This window comes from Hyperoodon ampullatus (genome assembly GCF_949752795.1).
Source record: "Hyperoodon ampullatus genome assembly, chromosome: 6".
NCBI lineage: Eukaryota > Metazoa > Chordata > Mammalia > Artiodactyla > Ziphiidae > Hyperoodon > Hyperoodon ampullatus.
Window position 1 is genome coordinate 121,064,849 of NC_136919.1, and position 22,132 is coordinate 121,086,980.

The 22,132-nt window shown below is 54.2% G+C and overlaps 1 protein-coding gene across 1 annotated transcript; it reads right to left on the minus strand.

Annotated features, from left to right (window-relative positions):
• CTSB (cathepsin B) lies at nucleotides 1-19,543 on the minus strand. Its single transcript, XM_079706983.1, has 10 exons — nucleotides 19,443-19,543; nucleotides 7,996-8,146; nucleotides 6,926-7,011; nucleotides 5,871-5,985; nucleotides 4,187-4,305; nucleotides 3,335-3,420; nucleotides 2,897-3,040; nucleotides 2,419-2,535; nucleotides 1,214-1,342; nucleotides 1-864 (listed from the first exon to the last, which is right to left on the minus strand). The coding sequence occupies exons 2-10, from the start codon at nucleotides 8,119-8,121 to the stop codon at nucleotides 779-781; spliced, it is 1,008 nt and encodes a 335-aa protein (XP_079563109.1). The 5' UTR covers nucleotides 8,122-8,146; nucleotides 19,443-19,543; the 3' UTR covers nucleotides 1-778.
• Between the last annotated feature and the right edge of the window lie 2,589 nt (nucleotides 19,544-22,132).

The following is a 22,132-nucleotide window of genomic DNA, read 5'->3' on the forward strand; positions in this document are numbered from 1 at the left end:
TTTTATTGGCAGTCATTCCTTTATTAACAGGGTGAAGCAGTGATTTTAAAACAGTAAAAGCCAGCTTCTCCCCAAACTAGTTTCACTGTGGTATCAGAGGGCAGCAGGTCAGAGAAATCTCAACCACCGAGTTTGAAGGAGACGATCTGTACAACTAGTACAGCTCTTCCAACTAGTAGACTCTCATCCACATGATCAGCCGAGGAGCACACAACAGAAAACCTAAGAATCATGCCAAGGACAAGACCAGAGAGGGCCAGCAGCGCTGCAGACCTCGACAGGTGCAGGCGCCCTGGGAGAACGTGGCTTTCTCCAAAGGGCTGCCCCACTCTCTCTCCTCAACCTATTCCGGATCTAGAAAGCCGCCTGCTCGGGGGGGAATCCATGGAGCTAGGAGAGCTCTGCTTTCCACTCCTCTGGGAAACTACAGACCCTTCAGGTCTGTCTTGCTCCCTGGTGACGCAGAGGCGGGGGCAGCAGGCACTACACAGCTGGTCTGCAGGAGAGGCTCGCTCTGCTTTGGCGGAGGCTTGCGTCGTGACAGCCCGTCCACTGGGCTGGCCTTGGCTGCGTCTCCTTGGAAGACGGTGCGGATGGCAGACAGGAGGCTTGGCCCGACCCAGTCCTCAGGCCCTGGCTAAAAGCCCTTGTATCTCATCCTAACTCAAAGAATAAAAGACATTCCTACCCCCCATCTCATCCCCAGTCCGAATGGCGGTATTTAGGGAAAAACTGCCCCAGGGCCGGCGGACAGGCCCACAGGTGGTTACATCTTCTTCTAGTACTGACGAGTGCATGGGATTCCAGCCACGATTTCCGATTCGATTCCACAGTGATCCTGTCCTCTGAGGATTTTAAAGAAGCCTAGAGAGCAGAAGACGCCTTTAGAGTGTGCTTGGCTTTTGCCGACATATCCACACCCACCCCTGAAAGACGGGGAAGCGGAAGTCACAAACCAGCCTCAAAGCCGTCACCAGCCGGCCCACAAGGTGTTCTGCCGGCTTCCGTTCACCCCGCAGCGCAGCCCCGCATCCGGCCCCTGCACCCGGTGCCCTGGGGACCGGGGCCGAGCACACACCCTCCCGGGATCAGAGGCTGCCCTCGCGGAAGCCCCGGCTCCCTGGCACCCGCGCAGCTGGCAGAGCAGGAGGACAGGACGCCCGCTGTGCCCTGGCTGGGGGCCCTACTCTCAGCAGTAAGGGGCTGCGCTCACCATTGTCACCCCAGTCGGTGTTCCAGGAGTTGCCGACCAGCCAGTAGGGGGTGCCGTTCTCCACTCCCCAGCCCAGGATGCGGATGGCGTGGCCTCCCATCATCTCTCCCGTGACGTGCTGATACACCCCTGGGAAAGGAGAAAGCGGTCAGACCGAGACCAGACGGCCGCCCCATCTGCCACAGCACCCCTCCAGCTCGGCTGGTCACCCCGGGCAGGACGGACAGGGCCGGAGGAAAGGACGGGCCCTGGTGTTCCACGAGAAGGCTCCAGGGGTTCCCACAACATTTGGGAATTACTTATTTTTGAAAGCCTGACATATGGGGGGTAAATATTAAGATGGAGGCCAATCAGATGTGTTTGTTGGTTGCCTTTAAAACTAAAGTTGTAAATTCTAATAAAAATACCAAGTTAACTGTGTTACATCCAGGGACTCCATGTAATGATGTGTCGAAAGGGTTCCGTGGCTGTTTTAAACTGCTGCTCTGGGACACACCCTGCAGAGGTGCTGTGAGAGAGGGGCTGGGCCGGCAGCTGCCAGTGCTGACGACCCAGAAAGATGCTGGCTAAGGTGCTCTGAGGACCCGCAGGCCACCGCCTCACTGGTGAATCACTTCGTCAAACTGGAAATGCGTCCTCTCATATAATATTGGTGGAAACTGTTAAAAATGATAAAGTTGGCAGTTCTTTTCTTGCCAGGCACCTTGGGTTTTTTTTCTATAAGATTGGAGAGCTTTGGAGTTTTCCATCTAGCAGCATATAAAATGAGACAAGCCCGCAGCACAGACTGTTCGTCTGGAATGGGGGATTTCTAAGACAGCTCTCAGGCGGGGACCATCCTGTCCCCGGCCGTTTGAATCCCCACAGCAAGGTGCTCCCTCTTTCCTCATCCACTGGGTGCTGGGCATGATGCTTAGGCTCTGCCAAGACAAAGATGAAGGAGGTCACTCCTACCGTTACAATGTGAATGCGATGAGGAAGCAACGGAGGCGGATGGAGGTGGGGCTGGAAAGGCTCCCCAAGGAGATATTTGGGCTGGCCTTTCCGGGAGGAGTAGGATTCGGCCATACAGGAGACCTCTGGAGATGCCAGGGGGGCCAGAGGACAGGGCAGGCAGGAAGCTGCCGAGAGCTCTACCACCAGCCAAGGAGCCGGGAACCCAGACCTCCCTCCCCCGCCAGCTGCCACCAGGGGTCGAGACACACCAGACTTGTACATCAGGAAGTCCGAATACACGGAGAAGGCCCCCTCGACTGGGCCGTTTTTGTAGATCTCCGCCATGATCTCCTTCTCGCTACCGGAGACGCTGTAGGAACTGCATCCTGCAAAGGAACCGGCCAAGTGGGGCAGGGCGCCTCCCACAGAGGGCCGCACGGGCTTGCCCCGGCGCGCGTGCGCAGTGAGCCTGAGGCCCTGGGAACAGGGCAGGTGGCACCCAGAGGGACTCTAGGGCAGACTCCCCCCGCCCCGTGCAGTGAGGGCTTGCGTCGCTTCCCTCCACGGCTGAAGGTCTACGACACCATTCCCGCAGACTTCAGGGTGGAAACGGGCCGAGAACGCGGTGCACGGCTCCCTCCCGGAAGACAGGCCCCGTTCTGTGTTCCTGACCTAAGACCCCAAAGCCCTGGCCCTCCCTCCTCGGCTTCCCCCCGCCGGTGCGCTGGGGTCACCCGCCCCGCTTACCAAAGTGCTTGTCTTCTTTGTAGGACGGGGTGTAGCCGGGCTCACAGATCTTGCTGCACTTGGGGGTGTCGCCCTCCCCCGTGCACGGGGGCCGGGAGCCGTTCACGTGGTGCTCGCAGGGGGGAATAGAGTAGGGCCTGCAACCTGGAGGGCCAAGGGCACAGGTGGGTGTCAGGAGGAGGCCCCTCGAGGCCAGAGGGCAGAATCGGGGCGACGGCTCGCGGGAACAGAAGTTGCCCTCAAGCCTGCGGCACTGACGCTGTCCTCCTGCTGCCAACCCTGCCGCACACAAGGCTGCCTTGTCTTTCGACCTGGATTTTCAGCCCAGCATTCCTGCCCTCAGCCCTTAACCTCTACTTTGTAGGGGGAAATGAGACCACTATTATTCCTGCGTATAAAATCCATCTGGCCAGATGGGGGCTGAGGGCAGACACTCACCCACATGTGAGTTATAGAGGCCCCCGGACACCAGGCCTTGTTTCGTCCAGAAGTTCCAGGCTCCAGAGGGGAAGCCCCCATTACAGCTGAGAAAAGAACCACTGGTTAAACTCACGGTGAGAGTGGTTCTCGCTGCTCCCAGACCACAGCCCGCTGCACCACCACCGCCTTCGGCAACTGGCCCAACGGTTCTCCCAGATCCCCGAATGCCCCGTTCATCCTCCCGACAGCCACTTCTCGCAGGGACTCGCCCAGGCCTGCCCACCAAGATCCCCCAGAAGACAGAAGTACTTTCGTAATCACGTCCACACCAGGCTCTGTCTTCTGTCTAGACAGCGGTTCTCGAAGGGCAGTACGTTAGAATCCCGAGGCTCTTACAAAACACCAGTGCCAGGGATTCCCATGTCACTGCTGTGGGGTGAGACCTGGGCTTTTTTTTTTTTTTTTAAACTCCCAGGTATCGCTATCTGCAGCCGCATCTGAGAACCACTGTTGCAGAAGCAAGGACAGAGCTGGCAGAAGACAGGGATCTGGTTACTAACGTGGCTTGTCTGGGAGCCCCCCACCCTTAACTACAGAGAAGGAGACAGGCCCCAGGCCACTACACTTCCTCAAGCAGGAAAGGGGAAGCAGCACGACAAAACCCAGAAGCTGAGCCGCCTGTGCCCAGAACATGTGTCTGGCCCTCACGGCCCACACCCAGCTCTGCGCGGCCGGCCTGGTTTCCAACACCCTGGGTCCCCATCGTGTCTCAGCAGAGGCGTCGTCCTGCCTGAGGGAGCGGCGCTCCCGCCCGCAGGGAGCCCCCCGGTCAGCGCCCACCCGCGGGTCTGCTGGGCGGCTCCGACTCACCCATCCCCACACTCGTCGCCACAGCAGGTCAGCATGTCCTCGGCGGACACCTCCACGTTGACACGCCCGTTGCTGCGGATGCAGAGCCGGTCAGAGATGGCTTCCACAGCCCCGAACGCCTGCAAGAACCGGCGCACTGAGCCCCATCCTGCACGGCGGGCCCTCCAGCCTCCACCCGGGGGGGCGACGTCGGGCACCCCGCGCCTTCCTGGCGGCTGGTCCCTCTCCACGGCAGCGGAGGGGCCTGGTGCTCAAGCTGGGCATTAAAGCAAGAGACCAGTCCACCCCAAACCTCTACCTGGGCATTCAGTTCGCTGCTGAAACATGCGGTCTTTGGTTTCTGACATAAAAATATAGCTTGTACGAAGGATGAATACTGTATGATTAGACTTACATATGAGGTACCCAGACTAGTTAAAATCGTTGAGAGACCAAAAAAAAAAAAAAAAGTCAGGGGTGGAGCACAGAGCTGTTAGCGTGACCGCTTCCCCCTCGGGCCCTTACAGTTCCCCCGGTCCTTCTGCTGACCCTACCCAGGACTGCACGGTGCAATCAGTTCTGTGTCATCAAAGCCTTTAGTACTTACTTAGGACCTGGTAGCCTCTATGTTCTGTTAGTCCCTGAACAATGATGAAAACCTTCGCTGACATATTCCTGGTCCCCGTGAAACAGACCCGTTACCCGTTCATGAATCTTAAGAATGTACTTTCCCTTTCCAAGCCCCTACCTACTCCCCATACCCTGGGTGAGCTATAAAACTGTCCCGGGGGGGTTCCCTGGGGGCGCAGTGGTTGAGAGTCCGCCTGCCGATGCAGGGGACGTGGGTTCGAGCCCCGGTCCGGGAAGATCCCACATGCCACGGAGCGGCTGGGCCCGTGAGCCATGGCCGCTGGACCTGCGCGTCCAGAGCCTGTGCTCCGCGACGGCAGAGGCCACAACAGTGAGAGGCCCGCGTACCAGAAAAAAAAAAAAACTGTCCCAGGGGCTCCTCAGCAGTGCAGAATGCGGCTGCACATGCTTCCAGACTGCCGTCCCCACTCACACCCCTCATCCCGATCCCACCCTGCGAGTTACCCTGGAATACACTGATTCACTGATTTAAAAAAAGAAAAACCACAAGAGACAGAAAGCAGAAGAGTGATTGTTGAGGGTTGGGGAGAGGAGAATGGGAGTTAGTGTTTCGTGGGCACAGAGTCTCAGTTTTGCACGATGAAGTGCTCTGTGGACGGAGGTGGTGATACCTGCACGGCAACCCGAATGGACCCAACGCCACTGGGTGGTACATTTAATGATTAAGAGGGTTAAATTTACGTCATGAGTATTTTACCCAAACAAACACAATTTAGGCAGCTCATTGATACAGACGGGATGCTTCTTCAAAGTTAATGGTATTTGCTGATGGCCTGGGACAGCGTGTCAAACAGAAATAAAAACTGCTTCACAACCCATACGTGGGACACGCCCTGTACAGGGCATGCTGCGTGTACTGATTCTCTCACCTGGTCCTGCAATGATTCACGTCCTTAGGGATCCTTCTTGTTTTTATACTGGTGGAGACTGAGCCTCGGGAACCTTCTGTGACTTGCCTAGTCACAGCTGGTCTAACCTCAACTCCCCTGGTCTCTCCCACCCCAACTTGTCCCCTGGCCCCAGCCCTAGCCCTCCCGGCCAGCAGGGGACTCACCCAGCAGGAGCCGCAGGAACCCTGGTCTCTGATCTCTCTGATGGTCGGGCAGTTTGGCCACTGTTCCCGGGCGTCGAAGCTTTCAGGCAGAATCATGCCCTCAGCAAAGGCAGCTCTGGAAAAAGGAAGGTCTCCATCACAAGCTGTCACCTTAGAACCCACTCTCCTATCCCCACAAAGGCCAGCTGACTGCTGTCACCCAGAAGGGGAGAGGCACAAGGACATGCAAAGGAGGGCGTATGCAAGGGTGTCCCCTTGGAATTTTATTTATTTATTTAAACACTTTTTTTTTTTTTTTTTTTTTTTGGCTGTGCCATGCGTCTTGCAGGATCTTAGTTCCCCGACCAGGGATCGAACCCGGGCCCTCAGCAGTGACAGCGTGGAGTCCTAACCACCGGACCACCAGGGAATTCCCCCCTTGGAATTTTATAAAACAAAATAGGTTCTACTGCTCCACGTAACTTACTATTCTGTACGTTTCTTTCTACACCCATTTTGTGGATATTTTTGAAGAGTTTTCGCCACAGGGTCCAGATAATTGTGTCTCTTGCTTCCCCAACCCGACCCCGAATCAAACATCTGCCCAGGCTCATCGTTTTTCAAATACCTTCACAACTGTGTAATGGTCCCCATAACGTTACTATCCCATCCTCACTGTTAGGTTTTTCTAACACTTCCTTCAAGAGTAATATCTACACGAAAATAGAAACTGCAGACTTTTCCAGGAAAAAAAAAAAAAACATTAACGGCAGATCATATGGCTTTTCTTAGATTTTCCTTAAATTATTCAAGATTGGGTCCATTCAGATCTTGGAGACCCAGACCTGGGGCCTTTCCCACTGCGGCTGGCACGCCTGGAGAAGCACCGTAGGACACTCTGGCATCGGTGGCTAGGCCTGTACCTCAGGCAGAGTCCCTGCAGCTCCGGGGTCAGTGAGGCCTCCGGATGCCGGGGAAGCCTCCTTACCTCCCCCTTCCCTCTGTGCCAAGCGTCTCTGCTCCCATGGCAGCGGCGCTGGTGTAGCTTTGTGTCCTCCCCAGCAGTGGGCACTCACCTCTGGGGCAGCTTGGGCCCGCCCAGGAAGGTGCCACACAGCTTCTTCACGTAGCTCAGGTCCACGTTGTAGAAGTTGTGTCCAGCCTGGAAGACAGCCACACCCATAGCAGTCACCCACCAACACAGGGCGGCAGGGCGGTGGGGTATTTCCAGAGACGGGGTGGAGCATGCACACCACCCACACAAGCCCTGACAAGGCCGGGGGTCCCCTCCACCTCCGCAGAGCAAGGGGGTTAGGGCACTGCTACAGAACAAATGTCTGCGTCCCCCCCAAAATTCATGTTGCAACCTAACTCCAATGTGATGGTGTTAAGAAGTGGGGCCTTTAGAGGTGCTTAGGTCATGAGGGTGGAGCCCCCATGAATGGGATCAGTGCCCTTTTATAAGGAGACTCCACAGAGCTAGCTTACCCCTCAGGCTAAGTGAGGGCACAAAAAGAAGTCAGCCACCTGCAACCCGGAAGAGGGCCCCCACCAGAACCCGACTGTGCCAACACCGTTATCTTGGACCTCCAGCCTCCAGAACTGCAAGCAACACATTCCCGTTTACAAGCACTGATCTATGCGCTTTTGTTACAGCGTCTGAATGGATTAAGACAGGCATCTGCAGAGCAGGCGAGGAGCAGACCAGAGTGACCGCATGGGCAGTGGGCAGCTCTCAGACCAGTGGGTATCTCCCCCAAGCTGTACCATTTGCTGACATCACGAGAGACCCTCCACTGCCCTGAACATGGCTTATCCCTCATCCCTCTGTTCCTGTAGCCTCGGGCCTCAGGGCTGGGCAGAATCACCGAGTTGGTGGTACTGATGGGCTGTGACACCTGCCACGGTGGGGTTACAGTGTCTGCCCGGCGGTGAACTCTTCCAGAGCTGGTTTACACCCACACACCTTCACACACTCTCACACACAGACAACACACACTCCAGGGAAGGGGACAGGGCAGTGCGCGTGGGCCTCAGTGGCCAGGTCTGTGCATCAGATCAACTGTCTAGGACACACTGTCCCGTGGGCCACAGCTGCAGCCCCTCCCTCGGGAGTCAGAGTACACAGAAGGGGCCCCCAGCCCACCTTCCACGTAGCATTTTGCTTGTTAACAAAGTTGACCAGCTCATCCGACAGAGGCGGGAAATGCACATTGCTCCAGGCACTGGTCAGCACCACCAGGCAGCTGAGTGTGGCCAAGAGCCGCCACATTTTGGAAACTGGATCCTAGATTAACCTGGAAAGGAAAGGACACAAGACATCAGGCTGCTTTTCCCTCAGTTCAGGTGCTGGACACACAGAAGGTGTCACCTCAGGTAGCACTGTTCTGGGGCCACAAACAACCCAGTGGTCGAAGGGATCCCATTCCGTCCTCGCTCTACCATCTGCTCCCTTGTGCTCCTCAGTTTCCTCTTCTGGAGCTGAGGTGTCAGCAGACAGCCTTCAAGCCTCGGTGCCCATGTGCTCTCGGCCTTGTCTCAAAGTCCCAGCCCATGCCCATAGCATGCAGGACTGTGAAATGGACTCATGTTTGTGTCCCACGCCCCCAAATTCAAGTTGAAATCCTACCCCCCAAGGGACGGTGTTAGGACGTGGGGCCTTTGGGGAATGATGAGGTCATGAGGGTGGAGCCCTCATGAATGGGATTAGTGCCCTTGTTATGAAAGAGATCCTACAGAGCTCCCTGGCCCCTTCCTCCATGTGAGGACACAGGGGAAGTCTGACCAGGCAGGGGGTCCTTACTGGCAGATGCTGGCCCCTGATCTGGGGCTCCCAGTCTCCAGAACTGTGAGCAGTAAGTTTGTTTGGAAGCCACCATCTGTAGCATTCTGTTGTAACGGCCTGAATGGCTAAGACAGACTGTGTGCTTCTCCTCCAGGTGGCTGGGAGCATGCACGAGAGAGAAAGACAAAAAAGGGCTGTGCTGTGTGCGTGAGGCCCCGTCGGATGCTGGCAGGACACCATGTCACCCGGTCTCTAGAGCTGCTGCAGGACCAGGGCAGGGCTCACAGTCTGAAACGATGCTGGTCACTGCACGGTTTGTGGATCAACTATCTCGTGACCTGGGAGGTCGGGGCCGAGGCTGCTCTGCTCTCTGTCAGAACCCACCGCAGGGCCCAGGCGACAAGCAGTTTCAACAAGTCCATTCCAAACAGATGGACAAACCTGGATCTTCAGGCAAAGTCGAATCCAGTGCCCTCCCCACTATGGCCAACCTGCCTCTGCATGGGTTCCTGGAACAAAGTTTGTGACTTCTCCCAAGTTTGTGCTCCCAAGGAATAAACGGCCTTTCCCTGTGATCATGTCTCAAGCAGAAGACCAGTGGGATACGAAAAACGCGAGAGAAGATAAATCTCATGAGCCACATTCTGGACACCAAACAAGCAAACACAAGCCCACCTGCAGCCCCGCACGTGCTGTCTCGAGAGCCGGGAAGCAGAGGGTCTCCCGGAACTGTCTGTGGCTTTTCCAGTCAGCCAAGGGCTCTGCTTCCAGTTTCAGAGACGGGGCTCCCGAGAAGGGAAGCCATCCCATCACCACCAAGGCCTTAGCTCTTGGATTGGCCTGCAGGTCAGGAGATGGCCAACTTCCAGCTCAGCCTCTGAGGCACACTCTTAGGCAAGAAGCTCTGATGAGAGCAAGAAATGTGACCTGGGCGCCACGGCACTGCGGGGCCTCGTGAGATGCCCACTGTCCCTGACCTCAGGGGGCTGGCACAGCAGGGTCACTGGGTCACCTCCTCAGGTCACAGGTTTTTGTGAAGGGTACATGAAGATGACGTAGGTGACAGCACTGAACATGCTGCCTTCCACACAGTGAATTATATTCAAGGGAAAACCTAACTTAATTGTTGCTTAAGCAACAATTCACTTGGAAGAATCCATGTGTGAAGATAACCAGACGGTTCTGGAAAAGAACAGTGATGGAGGCCCCAAGGTCTGGGGTGGGAAACGTATGATCAACCCTGGGTGACGCCAGCCCAGGAAGAGCTGCCATCAACTAAACAGGCCATTAGGAAGCACATCCTACGAGGGAGGAAATAGCACATCTTGGTGGATGGTGCCTGCACAACTGGCTGTGCATTTTGGAAAAAAAAAACCCAAAAGACTCAATCTTTACCCTCAAGTCCTTACTATACAAAAAGTGCTACATGGAACAAAGATCTTGAATAAAAACAGAAGTTGTATGAAGAAAATAAGGGCACTTTTAAAAATGTAACATTGGCGTGAGGAATGCCTAAGATTGACATAAAACAGAATCTTAAAGGGGAAAATGATTACATGAAAATAAAGCCTCTCTTCTAGAAAAAACAAAATACAAAGTGACAGATGGACAAAAAACAGTCCTTACAAATACTTAGGGCTCTGTTTCCCTAATATGCAAAGGACTCAAAAAATCATAATAAAAAAATGGCCAGAGGACATACACAGTAACTGTACAGAAAAAACTATAGAAGGCCAACAGATACTTAAAGACGCTCAGCAAAGAGGTATGTATCTTCCAGACTGGCAAAGGTGGCAGGGTTGGAAAGTTTTCAGCTGGGGTTAGATGTGTAGGGAAACAGATGCTAACGCTGATGAATACCCAGTGGTAGGTATGACCCACCCTTTGTCAATTCTCCTAACTGCATGCCCTTTGACTCAGAAGTTTGACATTTAGAAATGTATCCCACAAGCCTCAAGATGAAAGATACTGGTATACGGGTGTTCACTAAACATTCTTGGTGTTCACAAAAGGCCGGAAAGAAAGCATCTAATAACATTAACTGTAACAGCTGTGGTAAATGCTTAAATGATAGAACACAAAAGCAGCCATTAGGAAATGAACCAGTTGAAGTGAATCACACGGTACTGATAAAAGAGACCAAAACAGACAGTAAGTGAAGGAGAGCAAAACGGCAGGTGAGTCATGGCAAGTGTGAGCCCATCAGGCCACGTACATGTTCATCCCCATCATTCGTGCAAAACGTTGAGAAAAACATACACAAGTCCCAAAAAACTGCTGATTTTCACTATACAGCCACCTTTTTTTTAAATGAGCATGTTACATATATATATATTTTTTAAATGAGCATGTTACATATATATATATATTTTTTAAAATGAGCATGTTACATATATATACTTTTTAAATGAGCATGTTACATATATATATATTTTTTTAAATGAGCATGTTACATATATATATATTTTTTTAAATGAGCATGTTACATATATATATATATATATATATATTTTAAATGAGCACGTTATATTTGTGGGGTTTTTTTTTTAAGGAAGAATAATAGCTGGTGCTACCAAAGACCCAGAGCCACCCAGCTGAAAGAACATTTGCTCTGATGCACCCCCAAATGCTGTTTCCAATCAGATGCCTTCTCCCCAGTGACTTCCTGCTCAGAACGCTTAACTTTCCCGTTTTCAGTGACTCACGGGGAAGCTGATGCTCACATGACCCCGTGTCAGGCAGCCTCCAAACTGTTAGGAAACGTCTTTCCGCGTCCGCGTGTGGCAGGAGGAGCGACAGAGCTCTCTGGGGCCTCTTTTAAAAGTCTTCTGGGCAGAGATGCAAAGCAGAGGGTTCCTTTATATCGACACCCTGACCTACCCCCAGCATCTTAACAACATCTGCCCCAAGATGGGAGGTGTGCTCCCCACACGTGGGCGTCTGGACCCACCAGGCAGGTGGAGGCCTGGCTGACGGGCCCGTCAGAATCGCACCTGGAAGGGTCGCCACCCTAGGCTCTCACCACTACCTGTCCAGGTGTCAGGAACGTGGCAGGGTCCTCGGGAAACCAGAGGCCATCTGCGCAGAACGCTCCCCATGTGTCAAACAGGAGTGTCCCCAGGGCCCCCTGTGGGCTTAGCCGGCCGCTCACGTGGAGCGTGGGGCACCTCCATGCACCGGACTGCACAGATCTCTCTGGTTTCGGGAACTCCCTGGCGGTCCGGTGGTTAGCTCTCGGTGCTTTCACTGCCGAGGGCCTGGGTTCGATCCCTGGCCACCCCTGGTCCGGGAACTGATATCCCGCAAGCTGCATGGCACAGCCAAAAAAAAGAGGAAAGGGTTCTCTGGTTTCGAGGGGGCGGGGAATGTGGGCGGCTCCCAGCTGGTTCTCAGTCGCTGGGCTGATAACGGCCCCACGTCCCGCCCTCCTTCCCTGCCCCATGGCTCCTGTCAACTGTTCTCCCTGCTTATCCCTGGCCTCAGTGAGAACCGGGCCCGTGAGCCTGGGGTCAGGGTGCAGTATGAACCACCACTCCAGCCTGGTCATGGGGCCTTCCCTGCAGCCGCAGCCCGCCCGCCGGGGCCGCAGCATCACAGGAGAGCATCTGGGCTGGAGTTCAAGTGGTCAACAGCCGCGGGAGCCGCTGGAGAGGATGAGAGTGGGGCTTGGAGTCAGGAGACTTGGAGTCCACTTACTTCCCAACTGTGTACCCGCCTTCACTAAGCCTCAGTCTCACCACCTGTAAAATGGGGCTAGTGACCACTCGTGTCCCCGGGTGGAAGTCCAGAGTGAAAGGAGGGTGCCTGCCGGTCAGAAGGCAGCAAAGGCCCCACCCTTCTCCTCCTCCCTGTCTCCTCGCCTTTCCCCACTTGCAGTCCGTGCCAGACAAGTCCAGTTCACTCAAACCCGCCCAAAATACCTCCACGTCACAAAGAGCCCCAATTAAAACTGAGATTTTAACTCCAATCAATCTCCCAATGGACCTCTCCTTCTAAGGGTCCGGGGGTTGCTGAGATCCCAGAGAATACGGAATCAAATTTCTCCTCCTATGGGGACAGACAGATGCCCCTGCATTCCAGCGGACACCAGCTCTTCCTCTCTGTCCACATCCACATGCATCCCGAAACAGGACAAACTAAGCACAAACGGTTTAAAGCATGAGCTGTGCTGTTACCAAGCCAGTCACGGTCCCACTCGTGGCCTCAGCATGAAACACTACCAGCTTTCACTTCCCCTCTTTTGAACAAACATTTCCCTTTTCTCAATTCTGTGGGGGTTTCTCCCCCCTTAAAAACGAGAGAGAAAGGACAGAAAGTCCTTATTGTGAGGGAAGAGGGCCCCAAACAGGATTAGGACACCTGCAAGTCACCAGATCCCCATCAGGGTGTGGACGGGAGGAAGGACAGCTGTGGGCAGATGTGCCCTGCAGCCCTCAGTCAGCTGACTTGCTGGGAAGACCCTGGGCTCCATCACACCCTCTGGCCCTTTTCCAAGCTACCCTCTGGCTTTAAAACATGGGCTCTCTCACTTCTTTCCGCTCCAAAGCCCTAGAGCACCTGACTGTTTATGTGAAAGCGCATTCCGCTCGAGCTCGGCAGAATGCTGTCCCGGGCAAAGTGGGGCCCGCGTCCAGGTGACTCTGTGAGCCTCCCCTGAGAGCAGAGCTGCTCCCTACACCACCGTGAAGCCAGTCCTGGGGCCACCATGGGCCTCGGGGCTCTGGAAGGAGGGGAATGAACACAGGTGTTCTGACATCCCAGGGACACACAGCCAAGCTTGACTTTTAAAACAGCTTTCTTACGTGGTTAAGAGCCCTCTGTAGACTGGATTCTAAATCTGATCTAAGGAGACAGGACACATGTACCTGAAATTTCCAAATCAGCCAGCTGCGATCTCCCGGCTAATCCAGAAGAAGACGGATGCGGGTCCAGCCACAGTCTTTCATCAGGTCCTGTGCCCTCCCTCACCCCCTGCTGCTGCTTAAACACTGCTGCCCCTTTCACTGTTGGCTCAAAGGAACTGAGTGCCTACATGTTGCCAACAGCCACAAATTAAGGTTGTTTCTGACAGGTCCGCAGAGTGGCTCTAGGCGGGGGAAGGTGGAAGGGCTGGAGGGCTGTGAAGGTCCAGTGGGACCTTTTGCTACAGCTTGTGTTTCTTTCTCTTCCACAAAGGCTGCTCGGCCCCTCGCCGTCACCGCAGCACTTGCTCCTGGAGCCTGGGCCACTTCAGCGCTCCCACACAGAAGCAGGCAGGCCTGTGCTTCCCCTCCACGTCAGCCGCCCACTTACACCTCCATGCTGGAGCGGCACAAGCGCCTTGACCTCAACTGTGCTCGGATCGACCCGAAGGACACCCGGGACCTCTCCTCGAGTCTGCAGCACAGCCTTGATGCGCTCTTTCTCTTTTTACGTCTTGGTTCCTAATGGAAACATGTGAAGCTGCTTTCTGGCTTATAATCTTTCAATCAAAACCAAAACCAAACAAAAAGAGCTGCCAGTCTTCATCCTCACAGCTTTTTTTTTTTTTGCGGTACGTGGGCCTCTCACTGCTGTGGCCTCTCCCGTCGCGGAGCACAGGCTCCGGACGCGCAGGCTCAGCGGCCATGGCTCACGGGCCCAGCCGCTCCGCTGCATGTGGGATCTTCCCGGACCGGGGCACGAACCCGTGTCCCCTGCATCGGCAGGCGGACTCTCAACCACTGCGCCACCAGGGAAGCCCCATCCTCACAGCTTTAAGGAGACAGATGGCCAGGCACCGGCTGGCTATCCAGCCCCTAGAGCCCGGCTCCCGGCAGCTGAATGCGCCCAAGCAAGTGCTGTGTGGCCCAGAAAAGGCATCCAGCGCGTCACTGCAGGCTCCAGGGGCTGTGAGAAGGCCCCACCTGCCTCCGCCACCTGAACCCCTTTGGACACTCACAGGGATTCCCCTGCTCCCCATCTGCCGGTCGTCTATCTGAAATAAGTGACTAATTCCCACCAGGCTCAGCAGAGAGGCCTCCTCAAGCTGCTCTCACATGGTGCCTGGAAACCGCGCGGCTACACTGCCCACAAAGATCAGTCACAGCAGCTCATAACCTGCACACAGAAGAAAATTACTCTCCTAGGCCTAAAACAATGGACCCCCCAAGAAGGCCCTCAGCGGTTAAAACATTCTGTATTTTTGAGAAACATGGCCATTTGGGCAAAGTTCTGGAAAGTTCTGGAGGCTTCTGCTTGCTGGATTGCTCCCCGACTCTGACCCTGACTTCGTGAGATGCTGAAGGGGTACGTCATCCCCGTGTCTCAGCTTCTAAAACGGGCGTGCTGCCTGGATTCTGAAGGGCCTTGGGGCTACTTCATAAAAGCTTTCAGAAATCCTTGGAGATTCAAATGAGATTAGTGTTCCATGCCTCTCCAGCCTGCGGGAACACAGCAGCTCCCTAATTCACTCCCAGGCCAGAGTACATCTCCCTGCTGGCTGGGCGATGATGGGGGGATTGGCAGACACAAGAGCAAGCAACAGAAAGGCCTCGCCTCTCCGGCTTGGTCCGGGCTTCCTCTCTTGGGGCCCTGGGAAGATACACTCCCCGCGCCAGGCTGCTGGGAGATGGAAGGAGACGTCTTCCCCGCAGCCTGGCTCGGTGTGTGTGGACAGCCCTACTGCCACCAGAAAACAATCCCTCACGCACCAGCACCAGCAGCGCGAACGTACAGCTCCCCGTGCACAGGCCGGTTACCTCCTGCCATCCCAGGGTAATTCTTTCTGATCTCAGCTGTATCCCAGTGTGGAAGAAAAATCATGATCCCCCTACTCAGATGATGGGTTTATCCTGCTCTCCTGACCATCAGAACAAAGCACCCCCCAAATACCTGCAGGGTTAAGTAGATGGAGAAGGGGGGTGCCGATGGCTCCCAGCTGACGTGTGACGAGGCCTCTACCCTGGAGTGGCTGAACCCCTCGGGCGGCATCGCCTTCCCAGGTCTTGCGCAAGCCCAGAGGCCACGTGACTGGTTTGTTCCAGTGAGCACATCCTGCCCCAGTCCAGGTCAGCAGGTCAGGGGGTCACGGAGAAGCTCAGCCCCGCTGGGTCTCTCGGCAGAGGAGCTAGGTTCACACTGCTCTATCCTGCATCAGTTCACTGCCTAGATGGTAGCTGTCCCATCCTCCTTGCCGTGCTGGTAACTCTAGGTTATCTTGACGACCGGACTAAGGGAGTGATTTGCCTCGCAGAGACGGGTAATACAGTCAAGACTGCAGGCACCATCCTTCCCAGCGCCCAGCATTCATAAGATGGTAGTGACGGAAAAGGGCCTCTGGTCTTGATTAAGGCTTTTGTTTCCCACGTGAGGGGAACTGAAGCTTAAGACAAGACCCAAGGCAAGCTCTGGATGGTGTACCTGGGTAGGAACAGAACTGCCAAGAGACGGAATTGTAGAGATTCCCCCACAATTACCTGGGTGACGGCTGTCATGTCACAAACTTGCAGGTGCCTCAGTTTTCTCACCTGTGAAGTGGAAGAGTCAGACTTCCAGTACCCAAAACCCACACGCATCCTCAGAGTTAAAAAATCAGAAAATACTATCGAATTGCAGACAAGTCCAGATACCTAGGTTAGGATCAAAAGAAGCCTTCTTAAGTTCTAGCTGTGGACAAACACATTAAAACCCACAAGCTATCACTGATCAACAACAAAAACAGAAAAACCTCATCAATGGTTTCCTAGAGCAAAGAATTAAATTTGACTTCCCAGTCATGCAAATTAAAACAAGGACAGCATTTCAAATGCACCAGACTGGCAGAAATTAAAGGCCGATAATATCTGGTGTTGGTAAACATGAGAGACAAGAACCCTCAAGGCCACTGGGAATACACGTTGGTAAAACCTCACTGGACAGCACTGTCAGTAACTAGAAAAATGGAAGGTGCACACACCTTAGGACCCAGCAACTCACTGACTTCTCCTGCTTCTGCCCTAGAGAATCTCTTGCAAGTGTCTTGCAGACACAAGGATACTGCAGCGCTGTGAGAACAGTGAAAAAGCAAAACGAACTGTCCCTCAGGAAATAAATACACCGTGCATTTAAGATGAATGAACTGGATCTGCTATGTATTAACATAAATCAATCTCACAGACACAAGTGGAAAAAGGACACATGCAGTATAATTAAAGTATGTTAATTTCAATAACATTATTCACATATTGATATAAAGTATTAAAAGAGCAAGGAGAAAAAAAACCCAACCAAGCAGGAGAATCATAAAGAGAAGAGTAGATGGGAGTTACAAGGTCCCTCAGACACCGGTAACAGATTTGCAGAGTGAAGAAGCTGGAAGCTGCTGCCTGACCACGGGGGCCATGACCAGCAGGGAAGGAGCTGACTCTAAGACCACACACACACACACACACACACACACACACACACACACACACACACACAGACACCCCTGAGATAAGTTGTGGGTGTTGCAGAAAGCAGGTGGGGATGAGGCCTGCGCTTTAAAACGGGACTGAAGTCTAAACATTTAATGGTGTTTGATCCCTAGATCCCCCTCCTACCCAAACTAGGTTGGGATGTGAACATACCAGGCATGGAGGGACGCGGGAGTCATCTCCCAGGCACCCTTGCTTAGGCAGCTCTGGAGTGTGTGCTGAGCGCGAACCCAGAAAGATGAAGACACGGGATGAGGGGTGGCATGCCGACAGCCTCCCAAAACCCAGTGAGTCCAACACACACCTGCGTGTGTGCTTCGACTAGATTCGTCAACTTACCGTCCATTCTGACCACCTCTACACGTGAGACTGAACCATATCCAAGTGCGTGACTGCAATCCTCCTTGACGTACAAAAACTACCATGCCATATAGTTCAGCCTCACGTATTTCCAACGCTTTCCTTATGCTAAACTGCCCAAAACAGGCGGCAGACACGGTGGGTCCTCACCCTGAAACGTTTCAGTTCTTCTCTCCCGAGCACGGGAATATTCAATACAACCCCAACTCATCACCACATTTAAGAAAACCACCTAACAGACATCCCAAGGCTCACCTGAAAGCACTCTTCCTTCACCTCCCAATCCAGCTGCCAAGGGTAACACAAGGTATCTTAGCCCTACAATGTATGCCACTTCCTACTCCAACTCCCAGGGCCGGCAGCTGGGGAAAGAAAGAGCCCATCTACAAGGAGGGCCGCAGCTCAGGCTGCTGAATCGGCAGCACACAGGCAGGTGCTTCCTGGAGCTAAAGGGCTTCCACACTCACTGCCTGGCCAGTTCAGAAACACGCTGTCCTGACCCAGCAGCAGGGGGGCTCAAGGGGGGCTCAAGTGGAGCCAGGGCTGTGTCTGGCCCAAGTCGCCTTCCCCTGGGCCTGGGAAGCCCCCAGATAAGGGATCTGCACCCTTCCACTTGGCTGCACCCCAGCTCTGGGACAAAAATGCCCCCAAAGGTTTGAGCGAATCCATTCTCCAGGGTGCCTTCAACTCGCTGGGAAAGCCACACAGGTTGAACGGGGCAGCCCAGCCCCTTTCTCTACGAAGCTCAAGGGCGCTAAGTCACCATCACCAGTGCCAACGGGAAACAATCCTCCAGGAAGTTAAGGATGTTATGAAAGAAAAGGAAAGTAGCCTTTACCAAACCAGACGCCCTGCTAAGGCTCTTCCTCGTATCACGCTGCATCTATAGATTCAACTAGATGAACGCACCTCAGCTGCATTCGCCTCTAGTGAGGCACCTGAGGGTCAGTTTTTCCAAAAGTAACCAAAGGTTCTAGGCCTCCCTTTGAACCCCTCCTCCCCCCACTGGGTACGAGTCTCTTCTGGGTCAGGGGGAGGGAATGTGGAGCCTGAGCTACTGCCCTTCTCCCCGTGCCAGCCTACTGGCTTCCTCAGTGCCTGGGGAAGGGGTTGACCGAGGCCCACGAAGAAGACAAATCCAATTCACATCCACCTGGACAGCCGGCGGAGCCCCAAACTCGGTCACCCCACAACGCTCCCTCTCCGAGGCCTCCACGGTCATCAGCTGAGGGACAGGCAATGCCCCCGGGCCTCTGCCCTGCCTTCGCCTCCCCGCAGCACCCTGGGCTCAGGCCGGCTCCCTTCCTTAGCAATCCAGGGGTGGGCCCGGCATCTCCCTCCCCCCACACTCCCGGGGGGAAGGGGCTGGCACCCCGGGTCCTACAGCCTCCTATCCCCCGCTCTGCTTAGTTTCTCCTCCCATCTGTGGATTTAACTCTTCCTGTGGGTCCCACCCCGCTCCACCCAGTTCCAGGTTCCTGTTTTCCAATTTCTGTCTTCTGGGGGTCCCCGGACTTGGGTGTGATTGTGTTCAAGAAACTGCGCGGGCAAACCCTTTAGAAAAAGAATACACCTAAAACTGATGCAGGTAAATACTATCATCCCAGCAATTTGCCGAGAAAACTGAGGCCCAGAAGCTCAAAAGGGGCTGGGGAGCCGAGCTGCCGCCGAAGTCAGCGGGGCCCGGACCAAGCTCTTCCTCGCAGGCTCCTCCCTCGGATCCCACCGCCTGGCCCTCCCCGGCCCTGAAGACTGCGGACCGTGGGGTCTGGATGACCCGGCCTGGGGTCAGAACACGACCCGGGGACGGGGGGCTGGGCGGGGGGGGACACGAGCCTCCCAGCCGGAGAGGGAATGGGGGAGGAGCCCCGGCTACCCGCGCGGGGGCTGATTTTTGCTTTTCTCACCACAACGACGTCCGGGAGGGCGCTGTGCCGCCCCGGCTCGCCCGGCTGCGACTGCCCGAGGGTCCCCCTTTCCGCCGGCCAGGGACGCCGGTCTCCCCATCCCCCCGACCCGCACGCACGCACTTACTCACCGCGCTCCGCTGCCGCCGCAGAGGGCCTGGGCCTGCAGCTTGAGACCGCCCTGGCCGGTGCTGGGGCTGGTGCCAGTGCCGGGGCTGGTGCCGGTGCCTGATCAGCCGCTGTAGCTCCCCAGGGTCGCCCCCGCGCTAAGTAGAGCGCCCGGCCCCGCCCCGCGCTCGACTGACTCATCACGTGACCGCCGGCGCCCCCGCCGCGCCCCGCCCCGCGCCCGGCTAACTCACCACGTGACCGCCAGCGCCCCGCCCCCGCCCCCGCCCCCGCCCGACTCCCGGGGGTCCAGCCGCCTGGGTCCACTGGGCGCGCTGGGACCCGTGCGGAGCGGAAGGGGGCTGGAGGCGGCCCTCGGGGCCTCACCCCGCCTGGAGAGATTCCCCGGGGCCCACCCTGCCCAGACGCAGCGCATCAAAGCCAAAGCCCGGATCCCTACTTGGGGGAGGGGATAGCTGTTTCTTATTTCGTTGATCCAGAAACAACTGCCAGAGATGGGGGTATCGAGACAGCAGGCTTCCCAGAAGAGCCTTAAAAGGCTGTTAGCTTTACTATTCTGAGACTGTGCCTATCAGATAGTCCAGCTATGTAAGAAAAAAAAAGGTAGTAGTTAATTACCACTGAGTACTAATTTCAGGAGCTGCATCAGGATTTCTATAGAGAAGGACCTGAGAGGCGGAAACACGTTTGGAAGAGTGGTGCCAGGAGGCCAGTCCTGAAGAGGACGTACACAGCAAGCACACTGTTGTACTTGAAGTTTACTTGGGGGTGGGGGTCCCTATGGAGGCTGATGGAGGGGCTCAAGTCCCACTTGGTTCCATGATTCCCTGGATGTTTTTTTTTTAATAAATTTATTTATTTATTTATTTATTTATTTTGGGGCTGTGTTGGGTCTTCGTTGCTGTGCGCGGGCGTTCTCTGGTTGCTGCGAGCGGGGGCTACTCTTCATTGCAGTGAGGGCTTCTCATTGCGGTGGCTTCTCATGTTGTGGAGCACAGGTTCTAGGCGCGTGGGCTTCATTAGTTGTGGCACGCGGGCTCAGTAGTTGTGGCTCACGGGCTCTAGAGCGCAGGCTCAGTAGTTGTGGCTCACGGGCTTAGTTGCTCCGTGGCATGTGGGATCTTCCCGGACCAGGGCTAGAACCTGTGTCCACTACATTGGCAGGTGGATTCTTAACCACTGTGCCACCAGGGAAATCCCCTGGATGTTTCTAATATGCATGACAATCTTGCACGGTTGGTATGATCCCAGTTTTATTCAACGGGCTCAGAAAAGTCTGGTATTTTATCCTGGTGCTCCTGTAGTAAGAATGCTGTAGGTCTGGCCAACTCCAGGAGGCCCTGGCTGTCTGCTGTGTCCTGCAGATGCCTGGCCATGAGCTGTGACACAGTCCCTGTGCATGCCAGGGCCCTTCAGAGAGGTCTCCGGACACATGTGGTCGCACCTGTTTGGTCCCAGTTAGGGGTAAGAGTGGAAGGAAAAAAGACTCAGTCCACACATGGTTGCTGCATCCTCAAGTGTGTGGAATATCCAAGGAACTTACAACAGCAGTGGGGATCAAGAGACTCCAGCCTTGGACTCCAGACTGCAAGTCAGTGTTTTGCCGAGTCACCTTCATATGACATCAGTCATTCTTGAATTCCATAATAGTGCTCATAAGAGGCACAGGTTGGAGGACACACCCACGATCATGATAAATCTCTCTCTCCCTCTCTCTTCTTTACAGCATGACAAGAGGAGTGCCAAGTGCTTTCCATGAATTCTCTCAATTTTACGGAATTTTGGATGGGTGCCATTATAGAGATAGAAATCCCTTTTGAAATAGGGCAAAAGAAAAATAAACAGGTACTACTAGAGTAGAATTGAACCATTCCTGGGAGATCCAGGAGTGCTTCATGGAGGAAGCAACATGCCACAGGATCTATGTTACTTCCCTCTTTGCTCTCACTGGTTCTTAAGCCCCAAGAGGACCAGGACTTTGCCTGTGTTGTTCCCTCTGTGTCCCCAGCACATAGTAGCATGCTTGGCACCTAGTAGAGAACGAACACTTGTTCATTGAGTGAATTCATAAATAAATGAAATGGACTTTGAAGGTTTAATAGAATTTTGGCTTAACTTGCCAGGTTTGGGACCAGGGAATAGCGCTCAGAATGTACAGAAGGGCCTTGGCCTGTATGTGCAGAAGATGTTTGCCTGTTGAGCTTCTGGGAAAGAGGCCTAGGTATACAACCAAAAGAGATAAAAACATATCCTCACAAAAACTTGGATTCAGATGTTCATTGCAGCATTATTCACAATAAACAAAGGGTAGAACAACCCAGTGCCCATCCACTGATGAACTGATACTCAATACGCCATATGCCCATATAATGGAATGGTACTCATTTATAAAAAGGAATGAAATATCAGTACATACTACGGCATGGATAAGCCTTGAAAACATTTATGCTAAGTGAAAGAAGCCAGTCACAAAGACCACATATCATATGATCCCATTTATATGAAATGTCCAGAAGAGGCAAATCTATAGAGATCAAAAGTAGATTAGTGATTGTCTCAGGCTGGGGGGGCAGACAGGGAGATGGGAGATTTGGGAGGTGATAGCTAAAAGGTATGGGATTTCTTGAGTAATAAAAGTGCTCTAAAATTGATTGTGGTGATAGATATATATGTACCCTATGAGCATAG